Consider the following 14873-nt stretch of genomic DNA (forward strand, 5'->3'; position numbering starts at 1 on the left):
GGAAGGCAGAGACACAGAGTGAATATTCAGTGCACTGGGCTCACAGGAGAGAAGCAAATGGGTTTGCAGCCATTTGATAGGTGAGGTTTCAGATCTTCTGACACTGACTAACATTGTCCCACTTTGTTGCCCAGGTTCCCATGACTCTTTAAGGACAGATGAAGAAGAGTATTTAAAATCCTTTCTCATGGCCAGTTTTAATAAAAAACCAGAGACTAGTTTTGTCAGATAGAGGCCTGGACATCTTAAGCTGAGCAAACAAATCTGCAGAGACTTTTCTTAATCAATTTTTTTAATTCATCTTTCTGCAGTTTAGTGTCTGGCTCTAAATGGAAAAGATTATACATATTCTCACAAGGACATTATGACGATTAATTAATTAATGTTTGCAAAGCTCTTAAGTTGCATTAAGATCTAGAAAGAAGGGGTATATAAAAATTAAATTAATAACTACCTGTACAGTGACCTTTGTTTCTTCTGTGCTGAATGAGTGAAAGGTCTTCTGGAAAAAAAACCAGTGGACTGTGAATAGGCAGTTAAAGAGAATAACAATATTGGCACATAAAAGGTGATAAATAGGGTTTTCACACGACCCTTACTTCTGCTATTATGTACCGTTTAAAGCCTGACTCACAAAATTAAAGCTTATTTTAGCATTATTAGTTGATTCTTTGTCTTTTTTTTTATCTGTATTCTCCATATTTAGATGTCCTTTGCAGACAGGAGAAAAGTTCTGAAGGAAATATAGGTTATTTCTCTTCAAAAAGGTCGTTAAGAGAAACAAGCATGGTATTTGTAAATATGTTTGTAAGTCAAGACTATCTGGGAATAGGATTTTAAATTGTTGGGGTTTTTTCATAAAGGAAAAGTATATTCTCAAAATCCCATGATTTCTACAAAGCCTTATTTTTATTTAATTTATCAAAATTCCCAGGAAAAAGGATCACAAAATGATGTGATGCATGAAAAATTCAGGAAGAATAATTTGAAAATCAGGCTCACAAATTCAGCTTTCTACAGAGCAGCTACTTCTCTGCCTGCCTCCTGGGTACTTGAACTGTGGCATCTGGTTAGCTCAGAACTTAATGACCATTTTCTATATGGATTACATTTTACAAAGATGTTAAATCAAATCCCAGCTCAAGGAAAAAGAAAAGGGAAAGTCATCTTGCTGTGACCCTTCTTTTATTTTGATGTTTATTTTGCAGGTGGCTAGTAGATTGACGTCTCTTCTTATATGAACTGTGCCCTAAACATAAGTAGAGCTAAACTGATTTTTTTTTTTTTTTTTTTTTTTTTTTGTACTGCAGGCAGAAAATAAATTAATGCTTCGGTGGTATCTTCATATATATTTAACATGTACCTTTCTAGATTTGTGCATGCAGAGAGGAATAAAGTTAAATATATGTACATTTTAATCAAGTAATATCTGCAATAAAGACTATTTGAAGCTTTAAAATCACTTCCTGATACATTGCCATTTTGCCAACATCTGCAGAAAAAACCCTTATAGTCAGTCTTGCATTACACCTCTAAAGCCAAGGTCTGGTCCTTTTTTGGAAAAATTCAGAGTCAAGGTTCTTAATCTGGAATAAATTGGGCTAGAGAATAGCCAGACACTCAAGCAAGAAATTCATCACTGGGTAGAACTTTCCTTTTACTTGCTGACTTACTGAGTAACATTTATGGAAATAAACTTAGCAGAATATACTGTATGTTAAGTTATCAGTATGGATGCTGCCTGCAGGCTATTGCAGTCATTCTTGCTGACATTATCCTGTTTCTATCAGATTGGCTGTGTAGCTCCCAGTATTTTGTGGTAGAGTTCGCCTTACAAGAGGAGTTCTTGCCGAAAGGAAGCTGAAAAACAGTAAGGCAGGATGTCAACAGAGGGGCATCACCCCAGGCAGTGTCTGCTGCTCTGTTGGGGGGGGTGTTTATGTCAGTGCATGCAATAAAAAATATTGTACTTGCTGGTCTCAGGCAGTCTCTGCAGCGGAAACTTAGGGGTTCCCTGGAATGTTCAAGGAATGTGATTCCTCCCCTTCAGCTTACTGCCCATCATTTGCTCATGTCTGCACAGCCTGGTTTTCAGGCCGAAGGTGTTGCTGCACTGCAGCGAGAGGTCCGAGTGCACCCTGCTGAGGCCTACCAGGCTAGTTTTAATCTAATTAGCTTGGATAACAATGTTAGTGAAGATGTGATAGAATGAGCTTCAGTAAATAAATGTATGCTGATGTAAAAGCCTGCTAGGAATCATCAGAATGTCCCTGGGTGGCCAGCAACAACAATGTACAAATTTGAAAACCTCTTCCCAAGGGCTGTTGAAGCAATGGCTTGGCAGTTGCTTCAAAGCCCCAAATCATCCCACAGATAGTTTATAGTTTTCCCCGTAAAACAGTTTGAAAATATTATGTAAGTTAAGTGCTTATCAAGATAAAATTTTAGCTGGAAAATAAATTTTTGTTTTCTCCCTGGGGTTTCCTAGTCTTTAAGGATTTGCATGCATGGCTATCACAACTACAGCCAATCTCTCTGTGTTGTCTGCCTTCATCTTAACAGTCACATCACTCTTCTTACTGCTGCATATGGGGTTCCCTTACTGGTAGCCTGAGTATCACTGTCTGTATTCTTGAATGGTAGAAGAGTAACACAAGCAGATGAAATTGGCTCTGGGTTACTGCGTGTTCTTTTTTGAAGAGGAGACAGTCCACTGGTAATGAGAAAAATTAGAAAATTAGCTCAGAAGTAGAAAAGGTAATTTGAAGACAAAAGCTGGTTACTGAACTAAAGGATACAGACCTTTAAAGTGTTAAAACTGTAAGACAGTCATAAGAGGAAATAGTAAACAAAAGGTAGGCAAACATTATAGGAAAAAGATGGAATTTTTTTTTTTTAAATAAGAAAATATTCTTGGGGTGAGGGACAAAGATGGTTGAAAAGCATGTATTTTCTTAGTCTACAAGTCTACACTTCTGGTACAGCTTTGTTACTGCTTTATACTGTGAACAAGCTTACTGGACAGGAGCATCACCCCTTAATTTTTTTTCCTTTTGTATGGCTGAAAGAGACCAAAAGTTGGGTGCAGCAGCATAAGAAGCAGAACCCAGCATCCCTCCATTTAAAACCCTTACACTTGGACCACTTTAACTGGGCTGGAAAACCTGTTCTGTGAACAAGCTCAGGTGGGGCTATACCAAAGTGAATGGTGGTATTAGGGCTGCACGGCAAATAGCACACACAGGCTTCTCCAAAAGTCAGGCATTGGCGAGGCTTAGTGAATACTTGGAAGGCATCACCCTAATCAGAGGTTCATTCAGATAACACTGTGTTCTTCTTGCCCCTGCTTGAACCGAGAGAGGGGTAATTGGGTTTCTTGGGCTTGGAGACAAAATCGTAGATGCCATGATTTGCCCAGTCCCTTCATGTACAGTAACAGACAGGTGCCTTGTGTGTAAACATAGGATGGGAGTTAAGGAATTTCATTTTCTGCATGGCCTTCAACACCTAATCTCTCCTTGTTTTCTCATCTGTACAACAGGGACACCATTGTTTATTGACCACACAGAGGGCTGTAGGGCTAAATTAATTAATGTTAACAACCCTTTGATTCTCTTAGATAAAGGTTTTCTAGAAGTATGAAGAATAGCTATTTATTATCTATGTTTTGTCACTTTTTATTTATGCCCTATTCTACTGCAGCTTTTTCTTCAGAATTATTTGCCCTATTATCTGATCTGCATGAAAAGAAGAAATTGATAACAACTAATGATTGCATTAAAAGTAATGTTTGAAAAGACTGGTCTAAATTTATTCATTTCAAGTGTACTTCCTCACAACTAACATGTATATGAAACCTTTTGATCAATGTGTCTTTTCTTTGGTGACTTTGCAATATGGTCTTTTCTTGTTTATATACTGTTTCAGGTATCCATGAGCTCACAAAAATGGACAAGAGTATGCACTTCTGCTCTTACAATTAATTTCTTTATCTTTGATTGTGTTTTCTGTTTGGTCTATTTTAATCCTATTCCTCTCTTGCTGACTTTTCTTCTATTCAACAGCTTCAAGAATCCTGAACCCACCAATGCAGAATCATTTGTATACATCATCATTTCTATTTGCTGTTTTCTTTTTTTCCCCCTCCCCCCCCGCCAGTGAGGCAGTGTGATGTGCTGGATATCAGTACAGTGCACCTCAGGTACACTGAAACATTTGACTTCACCTTGTGTCATTTCTAGAATGTATTTTCTTGCCCTTAGCCCTGAGCCACAACAGGAATTTGGCCAGATTGTGCCACATTTCTGCAGCACTGTGTAGCTAAGTGCTTCCAGAACATCTGTTGCTGCTGTTGTGTTCAGCAGCCTGCTTAAAGTGTGAGCTGTGAAGTAGATTATCTAACGCACAAATACTGGTTTGTCTGAAACTTTAGATAAGAATTGATTTATATGTATGTATCCAATCTGTAAAAAGTGGTGGCACTGCAAAAAATGAAATTATAGGTTGCATTTTAGGTAAATTCTATGGTGTAATCACTTCAGATGAGTTAGAAATGCAGTTTCCTGTACTTGCTTCTGTATTCCTATTTTTTCTGCTCCTTGCTATTTCTTACGTAATTTGAGATTCACTTTTCTGTGCCTCATTGCTGTACCCTAGTAATTTCCTGAATTTCAAAAATGCCATTGAAAAGGTCTTTTTTAAAAATAATAATAAGCTATTAAAGTAGCTTATTCAACATGCTCATGTCAGAAGGTATTTACAATCATTAAAGTGCAGTGAATGAATGGATTTTGTAGGCAGGCAGCTTGTTCATTGGAGTTTGTTGAGATCTTCAGAATAAGCCAAGTTGAAGAAAAAACATATACTCAGTGACTTTGAATTTATAAAATCTGAAGGGCTTCCTGATGAATGCAAAATATGATTTTCTCTGATCTGTTTACAGTTTAGACCATTAGGACAAAGATTGACTGTAAATACTAACATGAAATTTATGTTATGACCCATAATTCTGCTTTGGAAGGAGGTGGGAAAAGAGGTTAAGAAATTCTAACCCTAATTCTGGGCTTGAATTAAATGCTGATTTATTTAATCTTACTTACTATTACTCTGTGTAAAAAATCCTACCTTGCAATGACTGTGAAATTTCCTAATATTTATAATACATTATAGGAAACAAGTGGCTAGATTGTGAATGTGTCCCACACATTACCAGGTTCCTCTTAGACCTGAGGGACAACATAGCAGCAGTGACTCGGAAGTGTCTGTATCCCTGCATACTGTATCCACATCAAAGAAGAGGCTTGAAAAGAAATTAATTTTGTCTGCCAACAGAGGAGCATTGGTTAAGCCAGGAAATGAGTCAGGATTTCAGAGAACCATCTGCGCTTCTAGGTGCAGTGGAACATTTTCCCTTTTGCCACTGAGCAGCTTCCAGCTGCAGGAATGGGGGCTGATGCTCTCCACCTCAGAGACCACAGTGGTGGCAGTGCTGTGCTCCAGGCATGACTTTGTGTTTTGCTTATATAAATGGAAAACGTGATGGTGGTTCATTTTGCTGAATTTGGACACAGGCATGAAGGATGCCAAATTCTGTGAGATCCCCTGGGACTTTAAGGTAGCCTAATGATCCTACATTGTAATGACTGCTGCCTCCAAGTAGTTCAGTGGCATTTAACCTGTTAAAGGGGTGTGAAGCTCTGTGTTTTCTGTCTTTACCGAAAGATTAACAGTTTTCAGATCTTGCTGAAGCCTTAGAAGCACTCACATTTTAATGCATTTGCAAGGCTGGGTATTGAAAGAGTGAAGAAAGTGAGGTATATGCAAAGTCCTCCCAATTTCTTCAGATTTTTCCCTGTGCAGAAATAAATCTAAACGTTTTACCAAGTGGACTGCCCCTTTTCTCTTTGGCTAACTGAGCTTCCTTTCCTTTATCATGTGGGAGATATGAAAATGCTTCTGTGATTTCACTGAATTTCCCTGGGAACATTTTTATGTTAAAGTGAATAAAGCTGCTTTGCCTGAATTTTTTTTAATTTATAATGCTTACATATTTAATAACTATTATTATTATTAACATATTAATAACTATTATGTTATATTATGTATAATATAACTATTATATTATATATATTTAACTATACATATTAATAACTATTATATTTAATAACTATTAAATATAAGTATCTAGGTGAGGGGAATAACTTTATTTAGGATTTAGGTTCTGTCATTAGACAATGTTTTGTTTTTCATATTACTTCGTAGCTACATTTACTAAAACTGTAAATCAAGAGTTTGTTAAAAGTGGGTCCATATAAATATTAAATATTAAATATTAGGCTTTCTGCTCTTTGCTTCATAGAGCACAGTGCTTATTGTGACAATACTTCATTCTTTGCTTTTCTGGTTTTAGAGACATGTTTAATGTTTTAGCAATATTTTATTCCCAAAATACTTCAAGAAGGTACAATTATTTTAAAAGTATTTTCAACTACAAGTCAGGCAAATTAAAATATCAGTTATTATTTCTCAACAGATTTTACCTGATTAGTGGTGGAGTTCCGTTCATTATCTGTGGGATTACAGCAGCAACCAATATCAATAATTATGGGATTGAAGGCAATGCACCCTAGTAAGTATGAACTACTATCATATAACTTTTAAGGAAAACATATTATTTTTTTTATCCCAGTAAATGTAGCTGACTTCATAAAGGGTACAGGCATGCAATTTGGGATGATACTTGTTATGAAATTTTATTAAATATTGGCTGTGAAAGAGCAATGTCTTAATCTGGAGTTTGCTGCTTCACCTCCACCAATTTGACTCCATTACTGTCAATACAATCACCTTTCATTTACAGAATTACTCTTCATTTACATCTGAATAAGTGAAAGATATTAAAAATGCCTAATGAGTAGCATATCTAATACATCTATTGATTAATTAAATATTTTCATTTTATTATCTACCTTGATTTAATATCCTTCATGTGACTTAGAGCAATTTACAAATAGTGATGTAAGAAAAGGACAAGCAAAAATCCCTTTCCCACCTCCTCCACTCCTGCCCCTTCATTAAAACCCAAATATTTTGGATTTTCACCACCTGGAAATGTTCCAGTCACAATATCTGGCAATCCTGACATAGTCCTCTTGTGTCCTTGTGTGTAGGTGGGTGTTCAGTAGAACTGCACAAGCTCTTCGGGCATCACATTATTATTAGTTCTTGGCATGAAGCATGAGGTATCCATAAGTACAATAAGTCTTTCCATAAAAGCGTAGCAGAAAGTGAATTAGACTGCAAAGTTAAATACAGTGTGTGTAACAGATCAGCATGGCAGTGACTGGCACACTAATGGATATTTTACTACTCTGGCAGCACTAATACTCTAGAGGACATCACTCTTAGTTAGACGCTTTGAGCATCTATTGTAACACATTTGAAACTGGTTATGTTCTGGGCATGAAAAGTGGCAACCAAGGAGAATGGTTCATGAGTGAGCATCTGGCTCCTTAAAGACATTTTTGTAGGTAATTGAAATTTAAATTCCAATAAGAAATCAGTGCATACCATGGCTAACTGTTTGCTCTGCCTAGGGCCCAACTCATATACTTATTCAAAGTTATCCAATTAATCAGCAAGTTTATAATCAACAGTGTCTTACAAAACTCTGTTATTTATGTTCATAAAGATGAGACATTTTTCATTTTGGTGCAGTTACTGATATTATACTTCTTTTATCATGTTAATGTAGCAAATCAATACCTGGTGCCACAGTGTGCACAGAAAACAAGGGACAGATGAGGAATGGTTATAAGACTGAGTAAAAAGACAGCTTCTAATTCAATGGCAGCATAGTGAATTATGTGCCTTATTCATTTTTTATGGTATTAGTAAGGTAAATGTAGATGCACAAACTTGAACTTTTTTTACAGAATAGATTCTGTAAGTGATCCACGATGAGATTCTACTTGAAATAAGAGCATCCCATGAGACTGCTCCACTCAGGAGCATTCCACTCTCTACTTTGCATCAAATACACAGCATTCAAATGTATTTCAAGTATCCACATAGCTTTGTGTTCTCTGCTTATCCAATTAACTATAGGTGGTAATTTACCTATGTTTTCACAAATATCTTTCAGAGAATCTTTTCTCCTGCCTGTCTAACAGCAAATTATACTCATATAAAAAATATATAAGTATTTTATATATACTTATATAGTGTATATGAAAAATACTCTTGGGAGTGTTTTTAAGTTCATTAATACATGTGTGTATGTTTTTGTTTAAGGTTCAGATTTCAAAAATTCAAAGTCGTTATTCTGCAGTTTCTTGTTGAAACACCCAGTGGGACTGTTTCTATTTAGCTGAGAGGTTCTCAGCCTGGCAGAAAAAGTCATTCTGCCCTTTTTATAGTAACTTGTAGGTAATTTCTGGATCGACAAGAATCTGATATCACAAGTTTTCTCACTGGAACTGGAGAAACTGCAACTAATCACACATGCCTAAATGAATGTGAAGTGTCACACCATGTCACTTTTAGAGCTGGAATCATAATGACAGATCACCTGGTCTGTCTTTCTGACCCAGGGGGAAATTAGCTATATCCAAACCATTCCTGACAGTTATTTATCTGAGGTACTTTAAATGCTCCCGTAATGGATAGACCACATTTCATTCCAACAGCTTATTATCCTAATTGTCCTAACAGCTAAGAAACTTTTTTAAAAATCTAATTTAGATCTTTCTTGCTGCAGTTTAAGCCCATTACTTCTTGTCCAAGTCCAAGAGATAAAGTAACTTACTCGTCTTTCCAGAAATCCATGCAATATTTAGGATATAAGAACATAATAGCAGCTGTACTAGGCTATACTGCGAGCTCAGTTCCCTGTCCGCACTATGGCTAAAAGCAGATCATAGAGAAGAGTCAAAACCAGGCAAATACTCCTTCTCCCTCTAACCCATATTCTGCCAGTTTCCATCTAGGATTTCATTAGTGTTTTTTCCCCCGTGTTTGTTCGATCAGATCATTCGTCCTTAAGACAGTCCTCTTAGGCTCATACTGGCCTGTGAGCTAATTTAAGCTGCTCTAAAACAGTTATGGTTATATTATTTAAAGCCTAGCAAACCATGATCATGCTACAATGATATTATGCTACCAAGGTAGCATAATCACAAAGAGACCATCCCTTTCCTTAATTTTTCTGAGGACATTCAAACTGACATGGATGAACTCCCAGCAACTCTAGAAACAGTGCAGAATTCAGAAATGGCATATATATTTCAGGTCTGTTCACTGCAAAAAGTGGTGACAGTTCAACTGGAAGTTTTTTTTCAGGCTCTCTTGGTACTCAGGCTGTTCTCTGGCAAGAAGAAAATTTTCTAAGAACAATCTTCACCCTTAAGAATTTGTTGCAATGTTCATTGATACAAACATCTGAAATCTGTACATTTCTATTGCTCACATACAGTGTATAAACTATGCCTCATTTGCTTTTAATCAAAGTATTAGTGCTGACATTTTTAATAGTAGAAAAAAGGGTTGACATAAATGGTCTTTTACTTCACTGCAATTCCAGAGTCTAAGTTGACCTATATTTCTTGGAAATTTTCAGTTTTAATAGTCTCTAAATTATCCCATCTATTCTATTCTATTAAAAATTAGAAATTGATGCCTCAGTTTAATTGATATTAAAGACACACGTCCTGTCTTCACAGTTTGAACTTCTGAGATATTGTTGTGTCATATCAGTCAGAGATCAGTCAGCTGTCCATCACATCTAACGTGGTCTCTGAAATGTTCTTGACTCTGTCTTTTTGTTGTTTTCAGTTGCTGGATGGCCTGGGAGCCCAGTCTCGGTGCTTTTTATGGGCCAGTGGCATTCATTGTGCTGGTGACCTGTGTTTACTTTCTCTGCACGTACGTGCAACTGAAGCGCCATCCTGAACGCAAGTACGAGCTAAAGGAAAAGACAGAAGATCCACAGAGAATGCCAAGTACTGATGTGGGCCATGGTCATATTACAGACCCTGTGTCCGTTCCCCAGGCAACCTGCCCCATGATTTCTTCTTCCTTATTGGAAAATGAGCATTCATTTAAGGCTCAGCTTCGAGCCGCAGCATTCACTTTGCTCCTGTTTACTGCCACTTGGACCTTTGGAGCACTTGCAGTATCTCAAGGTCATTTCTTGGATATGATATTTAGCTGTCTTTATGGAGCCTTCTGTGTGACCTTGGGGCTTTTCATCCTGATCCATCACTGTGCTAAGCGAGATGATGTGTGGCATTGCTGGTGGTCCTGTTGCCCATCCAAAAGGAACACCTATTCTGTGCAAGTTAACGTGCGCCCAAAGGTTAACGTCAATGGCGACACTCAAGTTCATGCACCTTGTCTTCAGGAATCACCGTGTCCCAACAAGTCAGCTGTGTTTAATCACCCAGCAGCGAGCCACTGCAAACTCACTAACCTGCAAGCAGTTCAGAACCATGTTAACTGCCTGTCACCTGTGACACCATGCTGTGCAAAAATGCACTGTGATCAGCTGCTTGATGATGAGGCTCACATTCATGTCCACAATGAGGGAACCTTCAGACCCAATATGCACATTCATAGATGTCTGAAAAGCAGAACTAAGCCACGTTACTTCAGTCGGCACAGGTCTGCAGGGGAAAGAGAGTACGCCTATCACATCCCCTCAAGCATTGACGGCAGCATCCACAGCTCCCACACAGACAGTCCCCACAGCACACACGAGAGCCAGTCAGGTCACAGGAGGGCCTGCTGCTCAAAAAGTGATCCATACCCTACCGTCAACCAGCCCGAAAGTAGCGACGCAAGTACTGTAATATATAGTTGTGGTAAAATGCCAGAAAGTGACACTGTGCACCATCCAGCTCACTTTGAAATGCACCCACGGACACAGTCATTGCCATTTAATACAACAAATCACAACGGAATTCTCAAGGGAAACATGCATGAAGCCATGATATACAGCTCAGATAGTACAGGAAATATCAAAACTGGCCCTTGGAAAAATGAAACTACTGTGTAGTTTGTGGGCCATCATAACATGTTTTTTGCCCTAAACCATCATTATCTTTGTTTTTATTCTGAGATGAATATGACGATATGTTTGTGTAGCCCATCAGTAAATTGTACGGCTTTTCATCTTCTTAATAAGAGTCAAAAAAGAGGGATAGTGACAGTTTTAAAGTGAAGGTATTTTTAAAAGAAAGTTATAAAATTATTCTGAAAGATAATGAGAAAATGAAGTCTAGACAATTGAATAAGAGAGGCAATATCCTTTTGTTATACAGAATGATATTTCTTTTGAAACATAATTTTCATTCATTGTTTTCACTTTTTTTCTGTCGTAATTTCAGACACTTTTTATAAACATATCAGCATCTTAAACTTTTACTTATTTATTTTTGTAGAAAAATATTATTACTGTGCCATGGATTTTAATCAGAAGTGGCTATGGTAGAAATGATAAACAGGATTTTATAAAATTGCAGCTTTTTAGATATACAAAAGTGATACTGCCTCTAAAAATCTTCTGTAGCATATGGCCTGTAAAGTCATGTAATGTACAGTCCCTGTTCTGTCCTTTTTCTTGTTGGAGAGAAGTGCTAGGTAATGTCTCTGTTACATCTTTGGTGCTGTATTGGTTGTATTTTGCATGACATATGTCAGGATATACCATTTGCTGTTTTCTAGTGTTACATGTGTTAAAAAAAGAACAAAAAAAAAGTGTTGTACAAGGCTGTGAAAAACCCTATTGATATTAATCTAGAGCATTATAAATCTACAGGAAAAGAAATCACTCTGCACTAGTTTAAGTGGCACAATCCTTTGTATAAGGTTATATGATAGCTTTGATAAGGGTCCACTCTAATGTCTTTACGGAGCATGCACTACTCATTGTACGTGGCACTGTGCAGTGTAATAGCAATTGTCTCAACAAGTTTTCCACTTCTTTGTAAAGTATGCCTTTTAAACAAATCTGTAAGCTGTTCCACAGTAACCTGTCCTCATCTGTTAAGGTAGAGCAGTTTTACCATTAACTCTTTGAGGACTACAGTTATTTTCTTAAAGTAGCTTATTCTAGTTCAGAGATACTGTATATATGATATTGTCTATTTAGTTACATGATCAATGTAGTCCAGAGTTGTCAGGAAAGAGGAAGTTCAGTAATTTTGTGAAAACACACCTTCTTAGAATCCATCTGTTAATTTCACCACTTGCTTTCTGAAAACCCATTTCCTCCCCTAGCAAATTTCAGATTGTCTTAATCCTTTAATGCAAATTTGACCTTCAGAGAAGTTCTTTATGTTCATGATTTCTGCTAAATTGTAGGGCATTCCAGGGTCAGTAGCATTCTCTATTAACAAGGCTCTTGGCAAGATTTTTCATGTTTCCATGAACATCTGGACACAAAGCATCAACTCACAGTACAGAACTGCATCAGATTTATCCCTACATGAAATAAAACTGCTTTTTACAAATAGGAAGGGTGCAGAATAATAATAGATTTCAGAAAGTGAATGGGAGTATAGAGCTGTGAGAAAAATGTCTACAGTGGAAAGTGAACAGTGCATCCAGAAAGGAGAGAAAAAGCACAGTTCTGTAGGGCCACACAAGAAAGTTCGCTGTCATGTCTTCACACAGACTTATGTAATTGCCGCAGAGAGGAAATAGAAAATTCCATTGAGAGATCATCAGTCTGTGATTCTCTGTGTATAAGTGGCAGAAGTCTTCACATACTTCAGCCCGATATTTTTCTGTTATTAGCAGTTTATTAGACTCTACCTTTTTTTTTTTTTAATGTAGGAATAAATTTCCTAATAGTGTACATAAAGATGACAATTATAATTGTTAGAATGTTATAAAAACATGTAAGTCAGATGAATGTGTTCTGCAGTGTTGCAGGTGGGAATTAGTACTCAAAGGGTTAATGCTCAGTATCTGAGTGCAAGAAATCTTGTTTTTCTGTATTTTTGTAAATTTGAAATATATATTGTAAAGTCCAGCAGTGCAATGTATCCATCTCAGATTGTGTATTTTTAAAAGGTGAGCAAGAAGAATGCACTAGGTGGTTGTCAAGTTTTAAGGCAATATTCAACAGTTTCATGACTGCTTCTTTAGCTAATACAAAAAAAAAAAGACAAAACACTGAGCTTTATTATGTATATGCTGTATATGCTTGAACTGTCTCTAAACTAAAATACAGTATTTTTCTTTGTTTGCATATTGAAATATTTTCTGTTTCATAATTGTTTTCTTTTAATAATACTTTTACTCATTCCACATAGACAGTGAGCCCTAGATAAACATAGACATAATGTGAAATCCACTTCTCTGTCTCAGCACTGTGTATATGTGTATTCTGTAACAGTAAAATTGTAGGAGGTCTGTAGACCATTATGCAAAATATCACACACACACACACACACACACAGAGCCAAGATGAAATACTCACTCTGCAAGAATCCACTCAGTAAGCTCCTTTATTCAGCTTGTGTTTTAATCACCTCTGTTATTTTGTCTGAGAGGCCAATTCCATCTTCATAATGGCTTACAAAAAGTAAATAGGTGCTGCTTTCCACAGAATATCTTACATGATAAAACTCTCTGGAATTCAAACGTAAAATATTAAAACACTTTTCTTATTGTGTTAAAAATTAATTTAGTGAATATTTCTGGGCTAATTTGGAAGAGATGTGTTATGCAATAATCTGTTTGCATATTATTTTTTCAGAAAATATACAGTATATCTACAGAGGAGGAGACATGATATTAAATAAATATAAAAATGTTTTGTAACATCAAATTTGACCAAAATACTTTTTATGCTATTGACATTTTTTTTCCTTAAGATAAATGAGATAATTTCAATGCTTTGGAAGTCTGGTTTTGATTTATTGTGGGGTTTTGGTCAATTATAGTCAGTGAACCATTACTACTTTACCTGATTTTCTTCCCTATAAAAATAAAGTCAATGAAATAACCAGAGTGTAAGAGATGTATTGTCCTAGTAAATTCCTTACAGACACATGTAACATATTTTAAAATCAGTTTTAGTTTTGGTGATTCATTGATGACAAAAAAATGATTGAACAGATTTTACTGTTCACTTTCTGTCCGAGATTAAGCAAGAGGAATTTCATCCAAAAAAAGATAATTTTCAGAGAATGATGCAACCAACAGAAATCTGAATAGCTGCTACCAGGATAAAAATATGCTCTTGCTGTAGTGTTGTTCTCTGCATATAGAAATTCCAGCTTTCACGACTGAGTTTGAAGTCTCATAGGCTGTTTACAGGAAGAATTCCTACCCAGCCTCATATAATGAATTTGGGTGTAAAAATAAAGCATACATTTTTGCACATTATGTCTGGTCATATGTGTCGTTCCCAAGAAGTCTGTTGACTGTGTCTGCACTAATGTGACTGAGCAGTTGCTGTCAGTGGCCATAAACAGCTGTTTTCTTTCACCACACAGCTGCCTGCCAGCTACCCCGTGAGCACTGTATCCAGATGTTAACCCACCACGGGAGCTTCACTGAGGCTATACAGCATTCGTGTCTGAACCAAAGCAAAGTCTGTGCTTCAAGCAAAGTCAAGGCCACCTTTGATGGACAACATAGGCAATTGGGCAGCCTCCACTTGAACACTAAGGGTTGAAGGCAGATAAATTTAATGGAAGTGGATTTAAGCAGTTTTAAGTCCTCCTCCTTCCATCTCTCTAAAGTACCTGCCTAGTAAGTTTACTGCCTACAGATATTTAACAAATCCAAACAAATCCAGGCAAAATTAGACAGTTGACCTAAAATTCCTGGTTCGTTGAAATGAGTGAAATAGCACAACCTAG

General features: G+C 36.7%; 1 protein-coding gene across 2 annotated transcripts in view; it reads left to right on the forward strand.

Annotated features, from left to right (window-relative positions):
• The window catches only part of ADGRA1 (adhesion G protein-coupled receptor A1), a 263104-nt gene extending 248710 nt beyond the window's left edge, over nucleotides 1–14394 (forward strand). For both annotated transcript variants that reach the window (XM_032116446.1, XM_032116447.1), the window contains 2 exons: nucleotides 6533–6628; nucleotides 9832–14394. In XM_032116446.1, coding sequence (XP_031972337.1) covers nucleotides 6533–6628; nucleotides 9832–11053 — 1318 coding nt within the window. In that variant the 3' untranslated portion in view covers nucleotides 11054–14394. The remainder of the gene's footprint in view (nucleotides 1–6532; nucleotides 6629–9831) is intronic.
• The last annotated feature ends 479 nt before the right edge of the window (nucleotides 14395–14873 follow it).

This window comes from Corvus moneduloides, chromosome 8, assembly GCF_009650955.1.
Source record: "Corvus moneduloides isolate bCorMon1 chromosome 8, bCorMon1.pri, whole genome shotgun sequence".
NCBI classification, from domain to species: Eukaryota; Metazoa; Chordata; class Aves; order Passeriformes; family Corvidae; genus Corvus; species Corvus moneduloides.